This window comes from Stegastes partitus, unplaced genomic scaffold, assembly GCF_000690725.1.
Source record: "Stegastes partitus isolate 25-593 unplaced genomic scaffold, Stegastes_partitus-1.0.2 Scaffold819, whole genome shotgun sequence".
Lineage (NCBI taxonomy): Eukaryota > Metazoa > Chordata > Actinopteri > Pomacentridae > Stegastes > Stegastes partitus.
The window spans coordinates 54,847-72,029 of NW_007578550.1; the positions used below are offsets into that span (position 1 = coordinate 54,847).

Consider the following 17,183-nt stretch of genomic DNA (forward strand, 5'->3'; position numbering starts at 1 on the left):
TGGACTATTCTGAAGTGGCCTTCTATGAGCCCTGATCTAAATCCTATTGAACATCTGTGGAAGGAGCTGAAACATGGCGTCTGGAGAAGGCGCCCTTCAAACCTGAGACAACTGGAGCAGTCTGCTCATGAGGAGTGGACCAAAGTACCTGCCGAGAGGTGCACAAGTCTCATTGACAGTTATAGAAATCGTTTGATTGCAGTGACAAAACAAAACATTAAGTTAAGGGTACCATCATTTTTGTCCAGGCCTGTTTCATGAGTTTATTTTTAAAAAGAATTCTGTTGAACCACGGTTCAAAAGCAATGTCTGATTTTCATTGGTAAATTTTCATAGAATTTTTATTTATTATTACTTTTGTCAGATTCAAGTTACTTCTGTGACCATTGTGGGTTTTTCTTTAATTAACCGAGTGGTACCAACAATTTTGTCCATGTGTGTAGGATCTGTTTTTGGTTTGAATGTGACACTGAACCGTAGTAATGGTTGTAGTTGCACTGTTTCCTCTTCCTGTTACCAACAGCTTAAACTGTAGCACTTTAAAATGATTCTAATGTCTGTTTGTTGTACCATTTGTCTCACTGACATTAAAATCTCAAGAGAGACCTGAGCCAACAGTGCAGGATTATGACAAAAACTGGACAAACAACACAACAAATATAATCTCGTCGCTGCTTGAGCCAGTTCAGCAGAGGACCAGCAGGACAAGGATTAAGCAAACTAAGTGGATCCTGGTCGAGAAAAACACTGACAGATACAGCGTAGTGTTAGCCTCAAGATCTTTACTCACTTAAGAAGGAGCTCTTCATTTCCAAACTGAGTAAGAAGACTACTTAAAACCCTGTAGTCCACATAAAGAAGCTGTAGCTGAAGCTAAGGAGAAGAGATCAGTAACACTGTCACAAGATCATCACCAGTTTTATGACTGTGGAAGACACCTCTCCTTTGTCTATAGGATACTGTCCTTTCACCTATTCGTTAAGCTCCAGCCTGTTTAACGCTGTGATTAAGTGTTACCAGGTCATTTGCATATCCATTTGTAACATAACTAGATGTATTGCTATGTGACTGTATGCCTCTGCCAACCAGTAAATTTGCATGTCTGTCTGACTTGACCTTTGACCTTTTGGAGAATAAAATGATATCTCTACAGTATTTTATTCCATTAAACATTTTACTGAATTTTATCATTATTACCATTTGAATTCTTGAGTTATGGCCAAAGTTCACAGTGACTTTTGACCTTTACCTCTAAACAGGGACCCTGACTGCGACCAATATGGTCACGTATGCAACCTTTTTTTGAGAGTGTGCAAGTTCACATTTCAAGTGATTGCATTCGTGGGACTACATGAAGATCATTTAGCTGTTTTGGTGTTGCTCCGGTAGCTAATACGTTAGCCACAGGGATGGAAAGTATAACTTGTATTTCTTAGGTGGCCCTGTCAGTCTGTTTCTGCGTAAGACAAGCTATTTTTCTGTTGTGTGTTCCTCAAAGTAAATTGCAGAAAAGAGGAGGCGGCTGGTAAAGAGGGAGAAGTCTGACTCAGACACACCTGATGATCAGAGTGCAGATGCGGCAGGAGCATACCGACTGAAGCAGTGATGAAAAAAGTCAGTGCATTTAATTGCAATGACTAACGCAATAGTCAGGCTTTAATAATACACAATTATTAATCACAATCATGGTTTTAGCTTCTAACCTCTATATGAAAACAATCGACTGTGATTGTTACATTTATAAATGCATTCTGCTTCTAAAAGGCCCGTTTTCTCTGCTCATGGAAAAAAGTGCATGTGGATAAAATCACACGCGTTGGTCTTGGATGAATCTGACATTAAAACGCATTATTTTACTCTTTTCAAAGTAATTTTTTGCTCCCACAACTGTCTGAGACTGCTGCAGCCACTAAGCAGCAGCTACCTCAGCCTGCAACGTGAGGCGTTTAGGGAACATCGGCAAGTGTAGCGTCTATCGATAAACAAATGTTGAACTAGTGAGGTGTTTCGTCTGTGACAAGGTAGGAGGTGCGACCAGTGTTCTCAGTGGAACAAGTGGAAAAGGTTAGTGTGGAGCCCTGCCAAACTATAATCAATTCATACCTGTATCCAAGTGAACATTTTTGCCAAATTTGAAGAAATTCCCTCCATGTTTGAGATAAATGTGCTCACAAGAATAGAACAGATGTACGGACCACAAAATCAGTACCTTCGGCCTCAGCTGTTGCCAGCAAAGGTATAAAAATATTGATTAAGTGGCGTTTTAAGGTTTCCCGTGCCACTACATCAGTATTTCCTATTAGTTATCTGGCACCCAACCACAGTCTTAATTTGCCTGTCCACAGTTTCATAATGAACCATTTCAGAAATGTTCAAATCTACCTATCAAGGATGATACTCTTTAGTTTAACAACTTTGAAACATTCCTACACTAGGGACTTTATAATATTATAATTTATTATCAGTAGCTGTGTTTCCATGACATATTTTTATGAGTTTTTGTTAATTTTTTGTGCTTGTTGAGCTGGTTTTTGACATTTTTGAAAATGTGTTAAGGCAGATTGAAATACCATGTTTAAATAAGTTTTATTTAACTTACAGAACTGTTTAGCTGTTTCCACCTTCGTTATTATTGCCTCGGGACAGCATGAAACATGACCAGTGCCATCTGACAAATATAGTGCAAACAGCTGGTTTTGTTTCCAGCTTCTTCTACTCTGTTTGTTACAGCCATGTGTTGCATGTACCGACACCTTCTGACAACACTATGCACCCTAGATTATTTGCTCCAAAGCAGTTCATAGATACAAGACGAATTTGCATGTTTTTTTTTTTCTTTATGAGCCTTTTCCAAAGTTTGCTTCAAATTCATCTCACAATTATATGGAAATGCAGCTTTTAAAAAAGTTGACAAAGAGTACTGCATTCACTTCAAGCAGTACTGTGCCTCAGATTTCATTACAATGTCCGCTAGTTTCCAGTTTAGCTGTGCGCACCCTGGGGACCATGTGCAGTTCTAGGCAGGGAGGCAGAACTCTGCATAACATGAGGTCAACTCTTTAGTGATGAGGAGAGACAGTGAGACAGCATCATAATGTTACATGAACTGAGTATTCTGGGGCATGAAATCACAGTACACAACAGCTGGACAACAATTTCTAATGAAAATTGGGCCTATGCAGACGCTTTATAGCTGACTACAGTAATCATCTTTGTCAGCAAGCACTTCACAGTGGCTGCAGCTACGTTCTGGTGATATTAAAATAATGTAATGTAACATCACTTCTCACACGCTGTCACTTCTCACAACAAGGGTCCACTGGACTGTTGTCACACCCAGGTTACCAAGTTATTTACTTCTCTATTATTATTATTATTATTATTATATTATTACTATTATTATTATTACTATTATTTTCACAAACTATGTAAAGCAATTAAAAATATTTGCAGTGGAACACCTTGAAAACAGTTTTATTTAATAGTTAAGTGTGGCTATACCTCCACCTGATCACACACATGACTACCACAACAAATAGCATCTGTGGAAATTACTTGTCTTATATGCCTTTGCATTATTGTGCTATTTGTGGTAAAGGTGACCGTATCTTTATCCTGACAGTGTCACTTAGCTGCTAAGTTAGAAGCTAACGTTTGCATTTTGACCGGCAGCATGTCATTGATGTGACAAACACTGCTACTCCGGTTGACAGGCATAAGAAAGACCTCTATCTCTCCAGCATCTCTGTATGATTTCATCCTCTCTCACTCTCTCATCTCTCTCTTCCATGAGCTTTAAAGAGATGCCTAAAAGAAAAAAGAAACACATCTGTGACTGTTTCTTGGAGGTTCCCATGGTAACAAGCTGCCTCCATCTATTTCAGGTGGACATTTCACACTTTTTCTTTAGCCTCTGCTTGCCACAGTGATTACCCTTACCTGCCTTCTGCTGATGCTGTGGCACAGATTCAAGAGTTTTTGCTTTAAGCAGTAGAATAAGAGAGAAAAAAAATCTCAAACGCATTTGTTGTTATTGACAATTTATCACGGATGAAACTATGAGGTGCTCTCTAGAATGTGTCAAACATAAATGGTCATAAAGCACAATGAAGGTGAAAATTTAATACTGAGTCTGATAACTTGTGACGGAGTTAAATTAGGGGTGCAACTACGTGATCTTGTGGCTCAAACCTGAACTCAAAGGTTCCTTGCCATAAGCTGACTCACCCTGATCATTTTTCACATCTTAAAAGGGCTTTATCTCTACTCCCACACTGGCTTGGCTTGCTGGATACCTTTACAATCTGCCTACATCTGAAATCCCTTCGTTATCTTCTTTCTTTCTCTTGATTTGTGTGCAATTGATCCACATACTTTATAACAAAGATGACACATTAAGGGCACTAGTTTCACTTTTCCTACGCAGTGTGAAAAGGTAAAGAATTTGATTTAATGTCCAGGTCCAGGTAAGGATGGAAAAAGAGAAGATATTCTGGGTTTCCTGACTATTCTGTTTTCTAAAATATAAGCTCAGAATTCTAAAAAAAATTAATTCTGTTTTTTTATGATGTTGGAGCAGGTAGCCAGCTCAGCGTGTTAAAGAGTGCAGACCAGAGTGAGCTTAATGTGGTTGAAAGTAGGAAGCATGCAGAGCTGCCTCTACACCTGTACATCACAGCCAGAGAGCCTTGTAAGTACGAAATTTGGACATTCATGCCCAAATTAGTTGAGAAAGCAAATGCAGTAATATCTGTAAATGGCTTGTAAACATAGAATCATGAATAATCAAATATGAAGTTAGTCTGGACATTTATAAGTTGGTGCATTGATGTAGTTATCAGAAAAGTAAACAGGCTATCTATTCTGCACAAGTAATCCATTGTGGCGAGTTCATCATCATTTCCAGAAGCACAGTGAACAAATAATGCTGCACAAATGCTATGAAAATTAAGGTATTTAACTTTTTCCATCTAATTTCTGGTTCCTAGTTATTAAAGTGTGGATGGATTTTTAGTAATATTTATTTATTTGGTTTTATCAGTGCAGCTTTAATATACTACTATGCACTGAACTTGTCTGGTTTTTGCGGAAACTAATTCGTATGAGCTTCAGTACAAAGAAGTAATGCTGTAGCAATTATTAGGCAGTGTAATAACATACATAGTCAGAATGTAACATACATACACAGTTAGATTTTAAAACTATGTATTTACCTAATAAATATTATTATTTACTTAGATGCCAAATATACGTGAAAAAAATCTACTGACAAGTTGTGAAATGGGCAATGTGTAAGAAACCATAGCTCATTTTCTACATTTGTGTGAGCGTACAGTCACAAACATAGCGGCAGGCGAAACAGCAACAAGCCAGCATGACACTATTGTGGAGAACGAACTTGGAAAAAAAACACACATTCACATACATAAATTAGAAATGCATTTCATACAGCATTGTTGATGGTTTGCAGGCTAATTTTTTTAAAAGTCGAAAGGTTAAAAATTGCCGTGGTTCAACTTTGTTTTCCCAGGCTTTTAATTAAGAAATAAACAAAAATGCAGAGTCACTGAAACATGTAAATAATAAATAATAAAATATAGACAGTGAAAAAAGAAAAAAAAAAACAGAATCAGTTACCTTCACAGAAATGCTCCACAGGACTGCATAACAACAGAGAGCATGCACAAAAGAGGGAAAAAGCATAACAAAACAAAAGAAGCAGATGGAGTGACAAACAAATATCCATGCAGTGTCGATAAGGCCACAAAAACATGAAGCACATTTTTAGAAAAACATGATTAAAATTTACAAATGGAAATCTGGAAAGTAGGATCACGAGTTGTGCCTGCATTATTATTTCTAATTATCTCGACAGCTGTAGCTGAAGATATTGTCCAGACATAAAGCTGAAGTATTAGTGTTGTCCCCTGAAGGACAGACCTACTGAGGTGCAGTGAGTCCACAGTACCTAAAGCCGTTCTGGCTGGAGTTGCGTCCTTTTTAATCCAGAAAGACACCCAGGAGAGAACCACTGTGAGGATGCAGGGGATGTAAGTCTGGATGGTGAAGTAGCCCATTCTCCTGCTCAGGTCAAAGTACACCGTCATCACCACATAGTCACCTGTGTGTGAAAAACACAACAGTGTGGAAGTTTACAGAAAGACACGTCTGTTGTCACTGTCACACTTTATGTCAGTTGTACTCATGAGAATGAAAATGAGTTGCTGCATTTGTTGAGTAAAACTACATAAAGGATTGTTGATATGAAACTCCTCCTGATCTTGTCAGGATGCCTGCTTCGGCTGCTGTCCGGTTCCCCTTTTCTTTCCCTCTCCCCCAGCCTGAGCCTCAGCCCCTGTCTCTGTCTGCCTCTGTCTCTCTCTCTCTACCTCCCCAGCTCACCCTCTCAGTCACTCCAGCCCTGCTCACAGTCTGATTAGTTATTGGAGACAGCTTTGGCTATCAGCTCACCTGAGCCCAATCATCCACCTCCTGCTCCAAAAGCCCTTCTCATTCCACCACACCCTGCCAGACCAATGACATTCATCCCTCATGTTTCTGCTGGTTTCCCCTCTATTCACCTGTCTGCCTGTATCTGTTCCCCTCCACCCCACCCGCGACAGATCTCTGGAAAGCAAGGGCACAACTTACAAGAGCTGCAAAGAGTAACAATCGATACGTCGGTTGTCAGCGTTTAAATTAATCAACTATTTTGATATGAGATTAATCCGTCAAAGTCAATTCTGATTCCAGCGTCTTAAACTTAAACATTTTCTTGTTTTGTTATTCCTTTATGACAGTAAACTGAAAATCCTACAATTTTGGATAAAAGATGTGTGAGGATGTCACTTTGGGCTTGGGGAAACACTAATCAACATTTTTCTGACATTTATAGAGCAACATTGATAAATCAAGAAAACAATCAACATAAAAGGCAGTGAGTCTGCTGCTCCTACATTCTGTGTGTCTACGCAGTGCTACAGTGCATGGGAGCTGCTCATGTATTCTTCTGCCATCCATATTAAATTACTCACAACTAACACAATAGTTGTTAGGCTGTTGTGTTTTTTTTGTGCTATCATTATGCCAGTCTGTGGACAGGCCTATTACTGCAGGCGCTGCAAAGTGTAATAAACCCTCCCCTATTCTATTCTGCAATGTGTGGTCAAAATTGAGTTAAATAATAATTGAACTGACAAAAAAATACACCCTGCACTCTGACTAGTTAGCACATGCTGGTGAGGCAGCCGAAGCTAAAGCGAATTTACCAGGAGATATTTAGTGGATATTAAATTCTTATGTCAAACTACGATTTACAAATTCAAGAAATAAACTTTCAAGCTTTACATGTTTTCAGTCATTTAAAAACAAGTTATGAACTGATCTTTGTATTTACAGTTGCATAAGTACTGCTCACAGTCGAAGAGAAAACCTGTATGGAAATGATATGCAGCGGTACACAAAGATTTTAGGCACTTTTAATATTTAGATTGTTATCGATCATAGATTATCATCAGGAAAGCATCTCAAATTCATTCTGCAATGTGGCATCGAGCCTGAACATCCAGCAAAGAACTATTTTGAGCTGCAATAAAAACAAGCAGTCGTGCAACAGATGGTCTGGCCCCAGCAGAGTCCTGATCTCAACTTCACGGACTCCATCTGGGATTACATAAAGAGGCAGAAGAAAGTGTGACAGACTGAATCCACAGAAAATCTATTGGATGTACTCCGAAATGCTGAAACAACATGCCTGCTATGTTCCTTTAAAAGTGTGTGCTAGTGTGCAGAGGAGAACTGGAGCTGTTTTGAAGGCTGTCATTTGATTTAGGTTACTGCACTTACATGCAATAAGCACTGTACGAAGCTTCTGGATACATAACAAGTCACCCAGTTTTTATTGCCTGCAATCTTTGACCAGTACTGTCTAGCATTTCTAAAAATGAAAAGCTGAGTCAGCTACCCACGGATTGCATAAAGCTTTGCTTTAGGGTGGTCTTTTAATAAATTATATCTCCCTTATGCTCATAATTGTAATTACTGGTAGGAAAGCTGAACTGCATTATAGACGGTCTGGTTTAAATGGTCAGTGAGCTGCAGAAAAGTGTTCTTTCATTGTGACAGTTATGCTTCCATTCAGTAAAATTCCATGTGGTCAGTTGCTTGCTTCAAAGTGCTTGCTTATTTCTTTAACCAAGAAGTATCTTTGAATTAAAATCCATTTTTCAAAGGAGCAAATGAATGTAGTATAAAACTGCAGTAAATTTTTTCCACATAAACCTTGCTAATTGCCATGGTGACGGCGGCGCGCATAGACGCAGCGGCCACTTCAGGAGACAACAAAAGTGAATGTTTTGAGTGTCTTGTCTATCCCAGACGTTCATTCCGTAAAACTTGCGGCCGGGAGACTTTGCTGGGCGTCTGGACAGTGAACAGCGCTGGAATTGCGGCAATTGGTTGGGATGTGAACACACCACACCAACATGGAGTCTGATCGGAGACGACGCCGGCAGTTACCCGAGAGAGAAGGAATCGCAAACGGTACGAACGTAAACAAAGGAGGAGGAAGAGAGCCGGGACCCATGCTAAAAGCTAACACCTACAGACCAGCAAGACCGTCGCTCCAACTCGCCAATGTCCGCTCCCTCCACAACAAGCTGGACGAGCTACGTTTGCTGAGAGAAACCCGCAGAGAGTGGAGGCACTGCTGTGTGTTTGCTTTAACAGAAACATGGCTCCATGACAACATCCCAGACAGACATACAGCTGGAGGGCACGACATTATTCCCGGCAGACAGACAGACAGCTAGCTCTGGGCAGCATCTGCGGCTTCACCATCGTCACACCATCGTGTGTGTCTTTGTGTCCCTGAAGACCGACCAGGACCTGAAGAGGTTCACCATGTTCAACCAATGGCGGTGCGCATAGACGCAGCGCCCCCTTCAGGAGACAGCGACAGTGAACGTTTAGTGTCTTATCCCAGACGTGCATTCCACAAAACTTGCTGGTTGAATAATTCTGGAGAAACGCTCTCTCATCTTGCCTGTACTACTGTGTATGTACAGCAAAATGACAATCAACTTGATTTTAATTATGTGAGAAATCCTAAATACAAGAACTCCTCAAATACTCAAATTTTTTTGTTACTTTCTAGAATTCTGAATAATGATGTTGTCCTAATGAGGGCGGCTTCTTCAGTAAAGCACCTGCAAAACAATTGTGCTGAACAAATTCAGGTGGTTTAAAAGAGAATACAATGCAGTGGATAACAAGGACAGATGGAGAAGAGGCAAAATAGAGTTGTGTTTTGTGTTTTCTATTCTGTGGGAGGTCAGCGTAAACCAGGAGAAGACATAAGGGATGAGAAGACAGTAGGTGGTCTGACTAATGGATCTGTCCCTTTATCCTAGCGGAGACTTTCCAGTAAAAAACATGGAATTGACTTGGCGGTCTCCACAGGAGCTCTACAAAAAGGCAGAGCTATTTTTCATTGATAAATTGAATTAAATCATGGAGTGAGAGTGGTAGGCAGTGAAGGCCGTATGGATACTTTATCTGCACTGTCATTTATTGCCATGTGGACTACACTTCAGATTTCCTGTTGGTTTTGCTGGTATTTCTTCTTACGTGATTTTTATCTTGCATTTTAAACTTATACAGTTTGGCTGGACTTGACCTTTCATAAATGTAAACATTCGTAGCAATGTTTCGTAGCAAACACAAAACAATCACTTAATGAAGAGGTAATAATGTGAAACGTGACCAAGTGTTCTGTGCGTGCTAACATTAAATATCAACACATTTGAAGCTTGGTAGTAACATGTTGTTACATTTTAGATAGAAAATGTATGCTTCCTTACCTGCTGTAGTCTTTATTATTTCTGTAGTGTTTCTCAGGCCCATAAAATCAAACTGGTACAGACGCCAGGACTTCTGGTCAGCCGCCTCCACAGAGTTCTTCCTCCACTTGTAAATCATCTCATCTTGTGGGTATCCATCTGCAATTACACAGAGCGTGTGTGTGTGACCCTTGGTGCTACATGGCACATCCTAATGATGGATACCCTGTGCAGACAGACCTAGGGCCACCCAGAGCAACATTTGTCTTGTGCTGGAGGCTGGCTAATGAAAAGACAGTCTGGAATGAAGACAGAGGCAGAAGGAAAGTAGATTAAATGAAAGCTTTGGTTCAATAATGTACAGAATCCATCTTGATGTTGGGCCTGACCTTCACATGATGTGCACAGAGCCTGCAAGTGCTTTTACAATCGATCATGTGAGGTTAATGATGGGTTAATGATTCAATTTCTGTTTAGGTGTTGTGACAGCCCAAATCTTTTCCTGTCTTAAACAGACACAATCATTTTAAGTAGAAAAGCTAACAAAATTATGAGCTTGCCTAATAGCAAATTGATGTAATAGACTTTCAATTAACAAAAGCGTTAACCGTGAGGAAAGATGTTGCTTCCTTCTAAACTACTAATTGTTTTCAAACATGCTTGATGAATGAATTCCATTAACATTTACTATCACAGCTCTTCCATTTGCTATTAATGATCTCATTAAATATTTAGCAGTCCCTTCTTGGATTCAGAATGTTGAGAAAATAACAGCTTTCTGAGCTGCTCTTTCACTGAGTGAACTCTTATGAATTGCAACACTGGGTTAGTAATATTCTGCAAGGCATTTTCATAACATATTAGTAATGGGCTCAAGGCACGATTCATGATGTGTTTCTGAGTGAGCAATATTCATGAGATTAATACACATCAGCAAAGGTTACAGGGGATGCAATTTTAAATTTACAGGAAAGGTCACATCTAGTTTTGGCCAATATAACAATATGTAACCACAGCTGACAAAGATAATTAGCCAGTACATATTTTGCTTCATGGATTACACCATCCATTTAATATCTCTGGTCATATTTGGCCATTGTGTGCAGTGCTGCTGTTATTTTTGCATCAGGTATCTAATTAACTGCATGAGCAAGCAACTGACCTCTGATTAACTTTCCCTACAAATGTTTCCTCAGCTTTAGTTTGAGCATATCTACATTATTACAGCACACACTGATTTTCTAACATATAAGTACAAGTACACATAAATACTTGATCAAAACTGGCAATTGCGAGACTCGACTAGACTAAGAACATTTTTAAAAAGTTTTAGAAAAAACTCTACATAGTACAATTTAGTGGTCAAACGTCAAGGTCACTATGAGCTTTCCTTAAAATAATATATCAGAAGTGCCCTGGGGGAATTTCTTTACATTTTTTACACAAGGTGGCTTGGACTCATCATTCACATTTAACCAACAAATTGCAAGCATGTATGTTATTTTACTAAAATAACACTTGGGACCCTGATGACCAGAAAATAACAATTTATGTATGATGCCCACTAACTTTGGGCGGTTACATATTCACATTTTTTACTGTTGTCGCTGTTTGTATTTTGATCCCTTTTGTAAAGGACTGCAGTTGTTAATGACTATCTTCAATATGCTAATTACATTTACTGTATGAAATATTCTCCCTCTTGGCCTTTTGTTGCTTTTATAATTGACTCATGGTCAATTTAATTTGGCTTTTTGGCTAAAAATGTATTTTAAAAAAAGTCTTTGATACCAAAATGAAAACAGGTTTCTACAATGTAATGTCAATTAAAAGTCGAATATTTAAAACAAAATATTGCATAAGTAATAACTCCCTTAAAGTCAGCATTACTTTGACAAGTCTTCTGCTGCCAAGAAGCATCTCAACATCATGATGCTGCCACCATCGTGCTTCACAGTGGGGATGATGTATTTGTGATGATTGGCAGTGTTTCGTGTCACCAAACATAGGGTCTAGTCTAATGGCCAAAAAGCTCTATTTTGTACTTTTCATACCAAAAAAACTTCTTTCAGTTAACGTCAGAGTCACCTACATGCCTTTTGGTGACCTCTAGTTGAGATTGAATAGCTGTTTTTCAACACTGGCTATGACTATGACTATGAAGCACAGGCAAAAGTTGTTGTATTAACAGTCTTACTCATCTTAACCACTAAAGCAGCTATAACTCCTCCAGAGAAGTCATAGGTGTTTTGGTGGCCTCTCTCTCACTAGTCTCTTTCATGCATGTTCACTCAGTTTTTTGTTTTTTTGGTTTTTTTTGGATGACCTGCTCCAGGCAGATTGCCACATATGGCATATTGCTTCTATTTCTTAATGATGGATTTAACCATAGATATATATATAATAAAGGCTAGATGTCTCGTCTGCGCTGTCGGTCAATGGAATCGCACGGCCACACTGGCGGCCATCTTGATACGGTACGCTCGATCACCCATAACGTTGTGTTGTAGTGGTGCATGTACTTTTAAATAACCAGAACTTGCTCAATTTTCTACCGATTTTCAAATGTTAGAAACGTCAGAGGTGTAGTTATAACACTGCACTTATGGATAATTATGTTACACTCTCACGGCCAGCAACAATTTGTATTTTAAATATTTTGTATTTTATTAGTATTTTTGTAATTTGAATTGTAGCCACGTGAATAACATTTGTAAGAAACCAAACTGTTTGTAAATCCATCAAGATTTCAGCGAGATAAGAGTATTTACGTTTCTGCAGATCACTCACTTTCTTTACGTACCACAGGTTCCGCCAGAGAGCTTCCCCATAACAAGATGGCCGAAGGGTGATCCTGTTCGAAAGGCCGCCTTAAGACATCTAGCCTTCATTATACATATCTATAGATTTAACCGTACTCCAAAGAATATTTAGTGACTTGGAAATTTTCTAATATCCTGACATATGCTTTTCAAAACCATTTGATTGAGTTGCTTGGAGTATTCTTTTTTCTTCATGGTGTTGTTATAACCCAAAGTACTGATTCACCAGTGACAGGACCTTCCAGTGTCTTTATATGGTAGTCGCTTGGGATGCATCCACTGCTCCTGTGCTAAATTGGGTGAGTCGTGTTGTGAATTCTTGCAATCACTTAGTTTACATTTTAGATTTTTTAATTATTTGACACTACTTTGTAGAAATCTGTTTTCACTTTGACATGAAATAGTTTTTCCCCCTAATTTTTGTCAGAAAAAACAAGGTAAATTGACCATGATTGAAAAGCAATAAAAAGGGAAAACTTCCAAGAGAAATAGTTTTTTCTCATAAATGTTTAGTGGGGTTGTGGTCAGGTGACTTTAGAGGAAAGTCCATGACATTCGGCTCTCCGTAGTCTTTTTTTGGTTTTTGAGTTCAATGCTTTGAGCTGAGTTTGGGCTCATTATTCTACTGTAGTATGAATTTTTCTCCACAGAGATGCAAAGGGTGAAGCATGTCTCTTAAGAATAGAGAGCTGCTTCTCCTTGGTCATGGTTGAGTCAAATCTCTGCAGGTGTTCAACTCCACAGTAGCAAACTTCCCCAGACTTTAATATTCCCAACAGCATGTTTCACTGTGGGTTTGATCCACTATGATACCATTCTCCCTCCTGTTGGTTTCCGTACATACACACTTCTGTTACTGCCACTAATCTCTAACTGGGATTCATCAGTAAATACGGCTTTTATCCATCATCCACTGTGTAATCTTGTATGCCTTAGCCCACCCCAAGCATTTGTCCTTGTTTCCCCTCCAGAGAAGTGGTTTAGGGATGAATTTATCCTTTGAGACACTACTCGACACCCTTCTTTTCACAGGACTTTTGCTGATTGGAGTTTTGCATTCTTTATTCAGTAAATTACATATCTGTGGTGAAGCTGTTTTTCTATCTGTCAGTGAACAAAGCTTGATGTATTAACCTTCTCATGGTGGGTTCACTTTTGGTCTGCTTGATCTTGCTTTGGATACAACTGATCCAGTTTGAAAAAGTCTTTTAGAGCGCCATGCACATCCTCTTTAGAAACCTTCAGTCCAGATATAATTTGATGCAGAGAAGGACCTTTTTTTTTACTCTGAAAGACAATCTGACTTCTGACACTTTCACTTAGTTCTAATATCATGTTTCCCACTGCCAGTGCTCCATAAGCTGCATTTTCACCACAGGAAGTTTCAACAGGGATAAGATACCTTTGGCTTTTGCTCAGTGCTTTTGCTTTTTATCACAGAATCTACTAAATTAAGTTCTGGGGAAATTATTTTATCTCTCAAAAAGTCTCTGTTCAGGGGCTCGACTACCCACATATGGGCCACAGATGTATTGGCAATGAAGTATCATGCACAAAAATCACAAGTCAAATTACAACAATTACAATTACAACAATTTACCTAATTTTCATGGGTTTTTACATCGTGGGATTTCTTGAGTGTCGATGGAATTCTGACCTTTTGCAAAAAGGAGTTAACATGATCACTAATTGTATAAATTTGATTGCTGACCTGCAAATAGTGCAGATGTTATGTTCATTTTTACATGTCAGAGCCTTTTCTGTTTTTATAAGTGTATCAATGCCCAAACTTTCTATTTTTTTCATGAGGTGTTGTGGGACTTTGGGACTGCAGTGTGTGTTTGTTAAATTCACTGGAGATTTTGGTCTTTCCATTGGATTTTGTTAACACAAATATAGAGCAGTGCCAGATTTATCCAGAGTTAGTCAAATCAAGTGTCAGAATTCCCAACACAAAGTATGAAGTGCAGAACCTACTCAATTTCAACATTTCCTTCTCATGTCTTTTTTTCTGTTATATTTAACTGAGGCTATTGGGAAAAGCAGAGATGGTCCTCCAGTCTGTTCTACAAGTGATTTCTCCTGACCTCTGGTGTCAAATTGGAACTCTGTGGTTATGTATAGCTGATTATCTGGCACTGACAAATGAAATTTGTCATCTGTAATGTTTTTCTGTTCAGTTCTGTTGTGGTGTAGATAGAGTAGCTGCACCTGAACAATCTGGGCATTTTTTACAGTTATCTATTGAAAAAAAAAAAAAAACAACAAACAGGCCAGTGTCTCGGTGTGACAATGTCAGCAGGAAATCCAGCGAAAAAGGTTCTTATTGGGATCTTACACTTAAACTATTAATTTAAAGCTCAGGAAATAGGATTGGTTTCACTAATAACCTGGAAATTAAAAGATCTGATCATCCAGAAACATGTAATATCCTTAGTCAGCAGTCTTGTGTCACTGAGAATTAAAGCTTGCCACACACAATCTATCCTACGGGTAAATATTTAGGTTAATATTCTCAGGTGATGGAGCCAAATATATTTAAAAAGCCTATCGATGCTTTTCTATTAACAGTAGATCAGATGACCACTTGCCTGTGAAAGTTGTTGCTCATACTTAGAAAGCTTAATAGTATATTTCAACTCAACTGTTTTGTGTGCTCTCACCCCTCTCATAGCATACCTGAACAGACACATTCAGCACCTATCTGCTGGAGACTAAAACCAGCTAAAATAAGATTGAATATTGGATTTATTGATAATAAAACAAGCCTATCAATACTGACGTTGCCTCTAATCTGTTTTTGTTGCCCCCAAGTGGCCAAGCGATCTGTTATTGTAGGTTTGACCTCTCAATATACACCTCTTTATATTTAAAAAACAAAACCAAAAAAAAGCTTGGATAAAACAAACATGTGCCCCTAAAGAAGACAAACCCACCCCACAGTTTCCCTGTGTAAGCCATCTTATTAGAAACTGAGGAACTACTGCTGCTGTTGGATTGGCATCTCAAAATGGTTTATTCCATCTGAACTGTGAAAGTTTGTGCTTTAAACCTGTGATTCAGCCTTTGCTCATCAGGAAACTATAACAGGTCAGTGGGCAATGACATAAAGTTGGTATGGTGGATGTCAAATAGTGTTAGTGTTGTTATAAATGTATGTTTCCAGAATGAACCTTTTCTACTCTTGTCCTTACATACTTGTAGCTCAGTTTTGTGCCTCCACCACGTCCTACAGGAAACATTCTGTCTCTTAAACTTCTATATGCTTCACTGTTTATACCAGTTCGATGCTAACTTTGCCTGTCTGTCATTTGGTGCTGTACATATAGTCTGTTTATTGCAACAGTTGTGCTAGAAATAGCTTCCTGCTGAGGCTGGTTGCTGCGTAGTAAGCGCAGGCCGTAACAGTGAAGTTTCAGGCCGTAAAAGAAAAACAGTGAGCTGACAGACTGTAAATCATTCTGTAGAGCATTAGAAGAACTGTAGAACTCAGTAATGATCATGTGTTTCACAATAAACGTAGTCACCGTTGACAAAACATATTGATTAGTGCAGCTCTGATATTATAAAGCCAAAACAAGAGTTTTTTAATAAGGGTTTTTTTTTGTTTTTTTTTTAAAAGTCTGGCTCCGCCTCAACGCCTGACAGTGCATTAGTTTAGAATTGTGATTAAACCTGTTTTCTCCCAGGTATTGATATAAGACTTAATATGTTGTTTCTGTCTCACCAGCTGCAGTATGCCAATGATCTATCCATACTCTGCTCCCTTTATGTTTGTCTATTCCGCCATGCTGCCTATTTGCATTGTACTGAATCGTGTGTGGTGTTGATTATTTCAGTCCCCCAGAGGCACGATGACTTTAAAGATAAGCAAATCTGACCTAATCAGAAAACACAGACGTCGTCATGGAAACCAGCGTAATGTCCTTTACTCAGGAAATGGGTTTAATGGATCACAGTAGGATGGGTCCACACACAAGGCAGTCTGATGACGAAGCTTTAAGCCTTTTTAGGCAGCACAAGGAGCCGGTTATCATCACACTGAACCACTCCGTAATCTGAGACGCCCCTATAGATCCACAGCAGGTAGCACAACACACAGATTCGAAGCTTAACTTCCAACATACTGCTCCATTCACTGGGCAAAGCCAGGTTTACTGCAAGCAATGTGAGAGGGATGAACACCCCTTATAACATCACCTCCAAACATCTACCAGAATACATTTTAGAGTCTTTTACTGTGCTGTGTCTGTTGACGGGAAATTGCATTGTTTACAGGGCTCCAGACTGCAACCAAAGCTTTATCAAGTGCAACTAAATATTTTCATTGGTTGCACCGGTGCACCTGACATGTGACAGATCTGTCAGTGTGTGAAATGGTAATTCTTTTCCCAGTCTACAATTTGCGCTACATCACAGATCGTCTCCTGTGCCAGTTTCTGCAGCTGATTGAGCTTCCACTAGCTCCTTTGTTAAACTATGCTGCTGTGCTGTGAGCTTCGACTCTTAGGTGTTTCTGTTG

General features: G+C 39.0%; 1 protein-coding gene across 1 annotated transcript in view; it reads right to left on the reverse strand.

The window, feature by feature from the left end:
- The window catches only part of gabrg3 (gamma-aminobutyric acid type A receptor subunit gamma3), an 81,241-nt gene that overhangs the window by 2,335 nt on the left and 61,723 nt on the right, over positions 1-17,183 (reverse strand). The window contains exons 6-9 of the mRNA XM_008292571.1: positions 9,861-9,998; positions 5,969-6,121; positions 5,644-5,660; positions 2,210-2,216 (exon numbers count right to left, since the gene is read on the reverse strand). Of these exons, the coding sequence (XP_008290793.1) occupies positions 2,210-2,216; positions 5,644-5,660; positions 5,969-6,121; positions 9,861-9,998 (315 nt within the window). The remainder of the gene's footprint in view (positions 1-2,209; positions 2,217-5,643; positions 5,661-5,968; positions 6,122-9,860; positions 9,999-17,183) is intronic.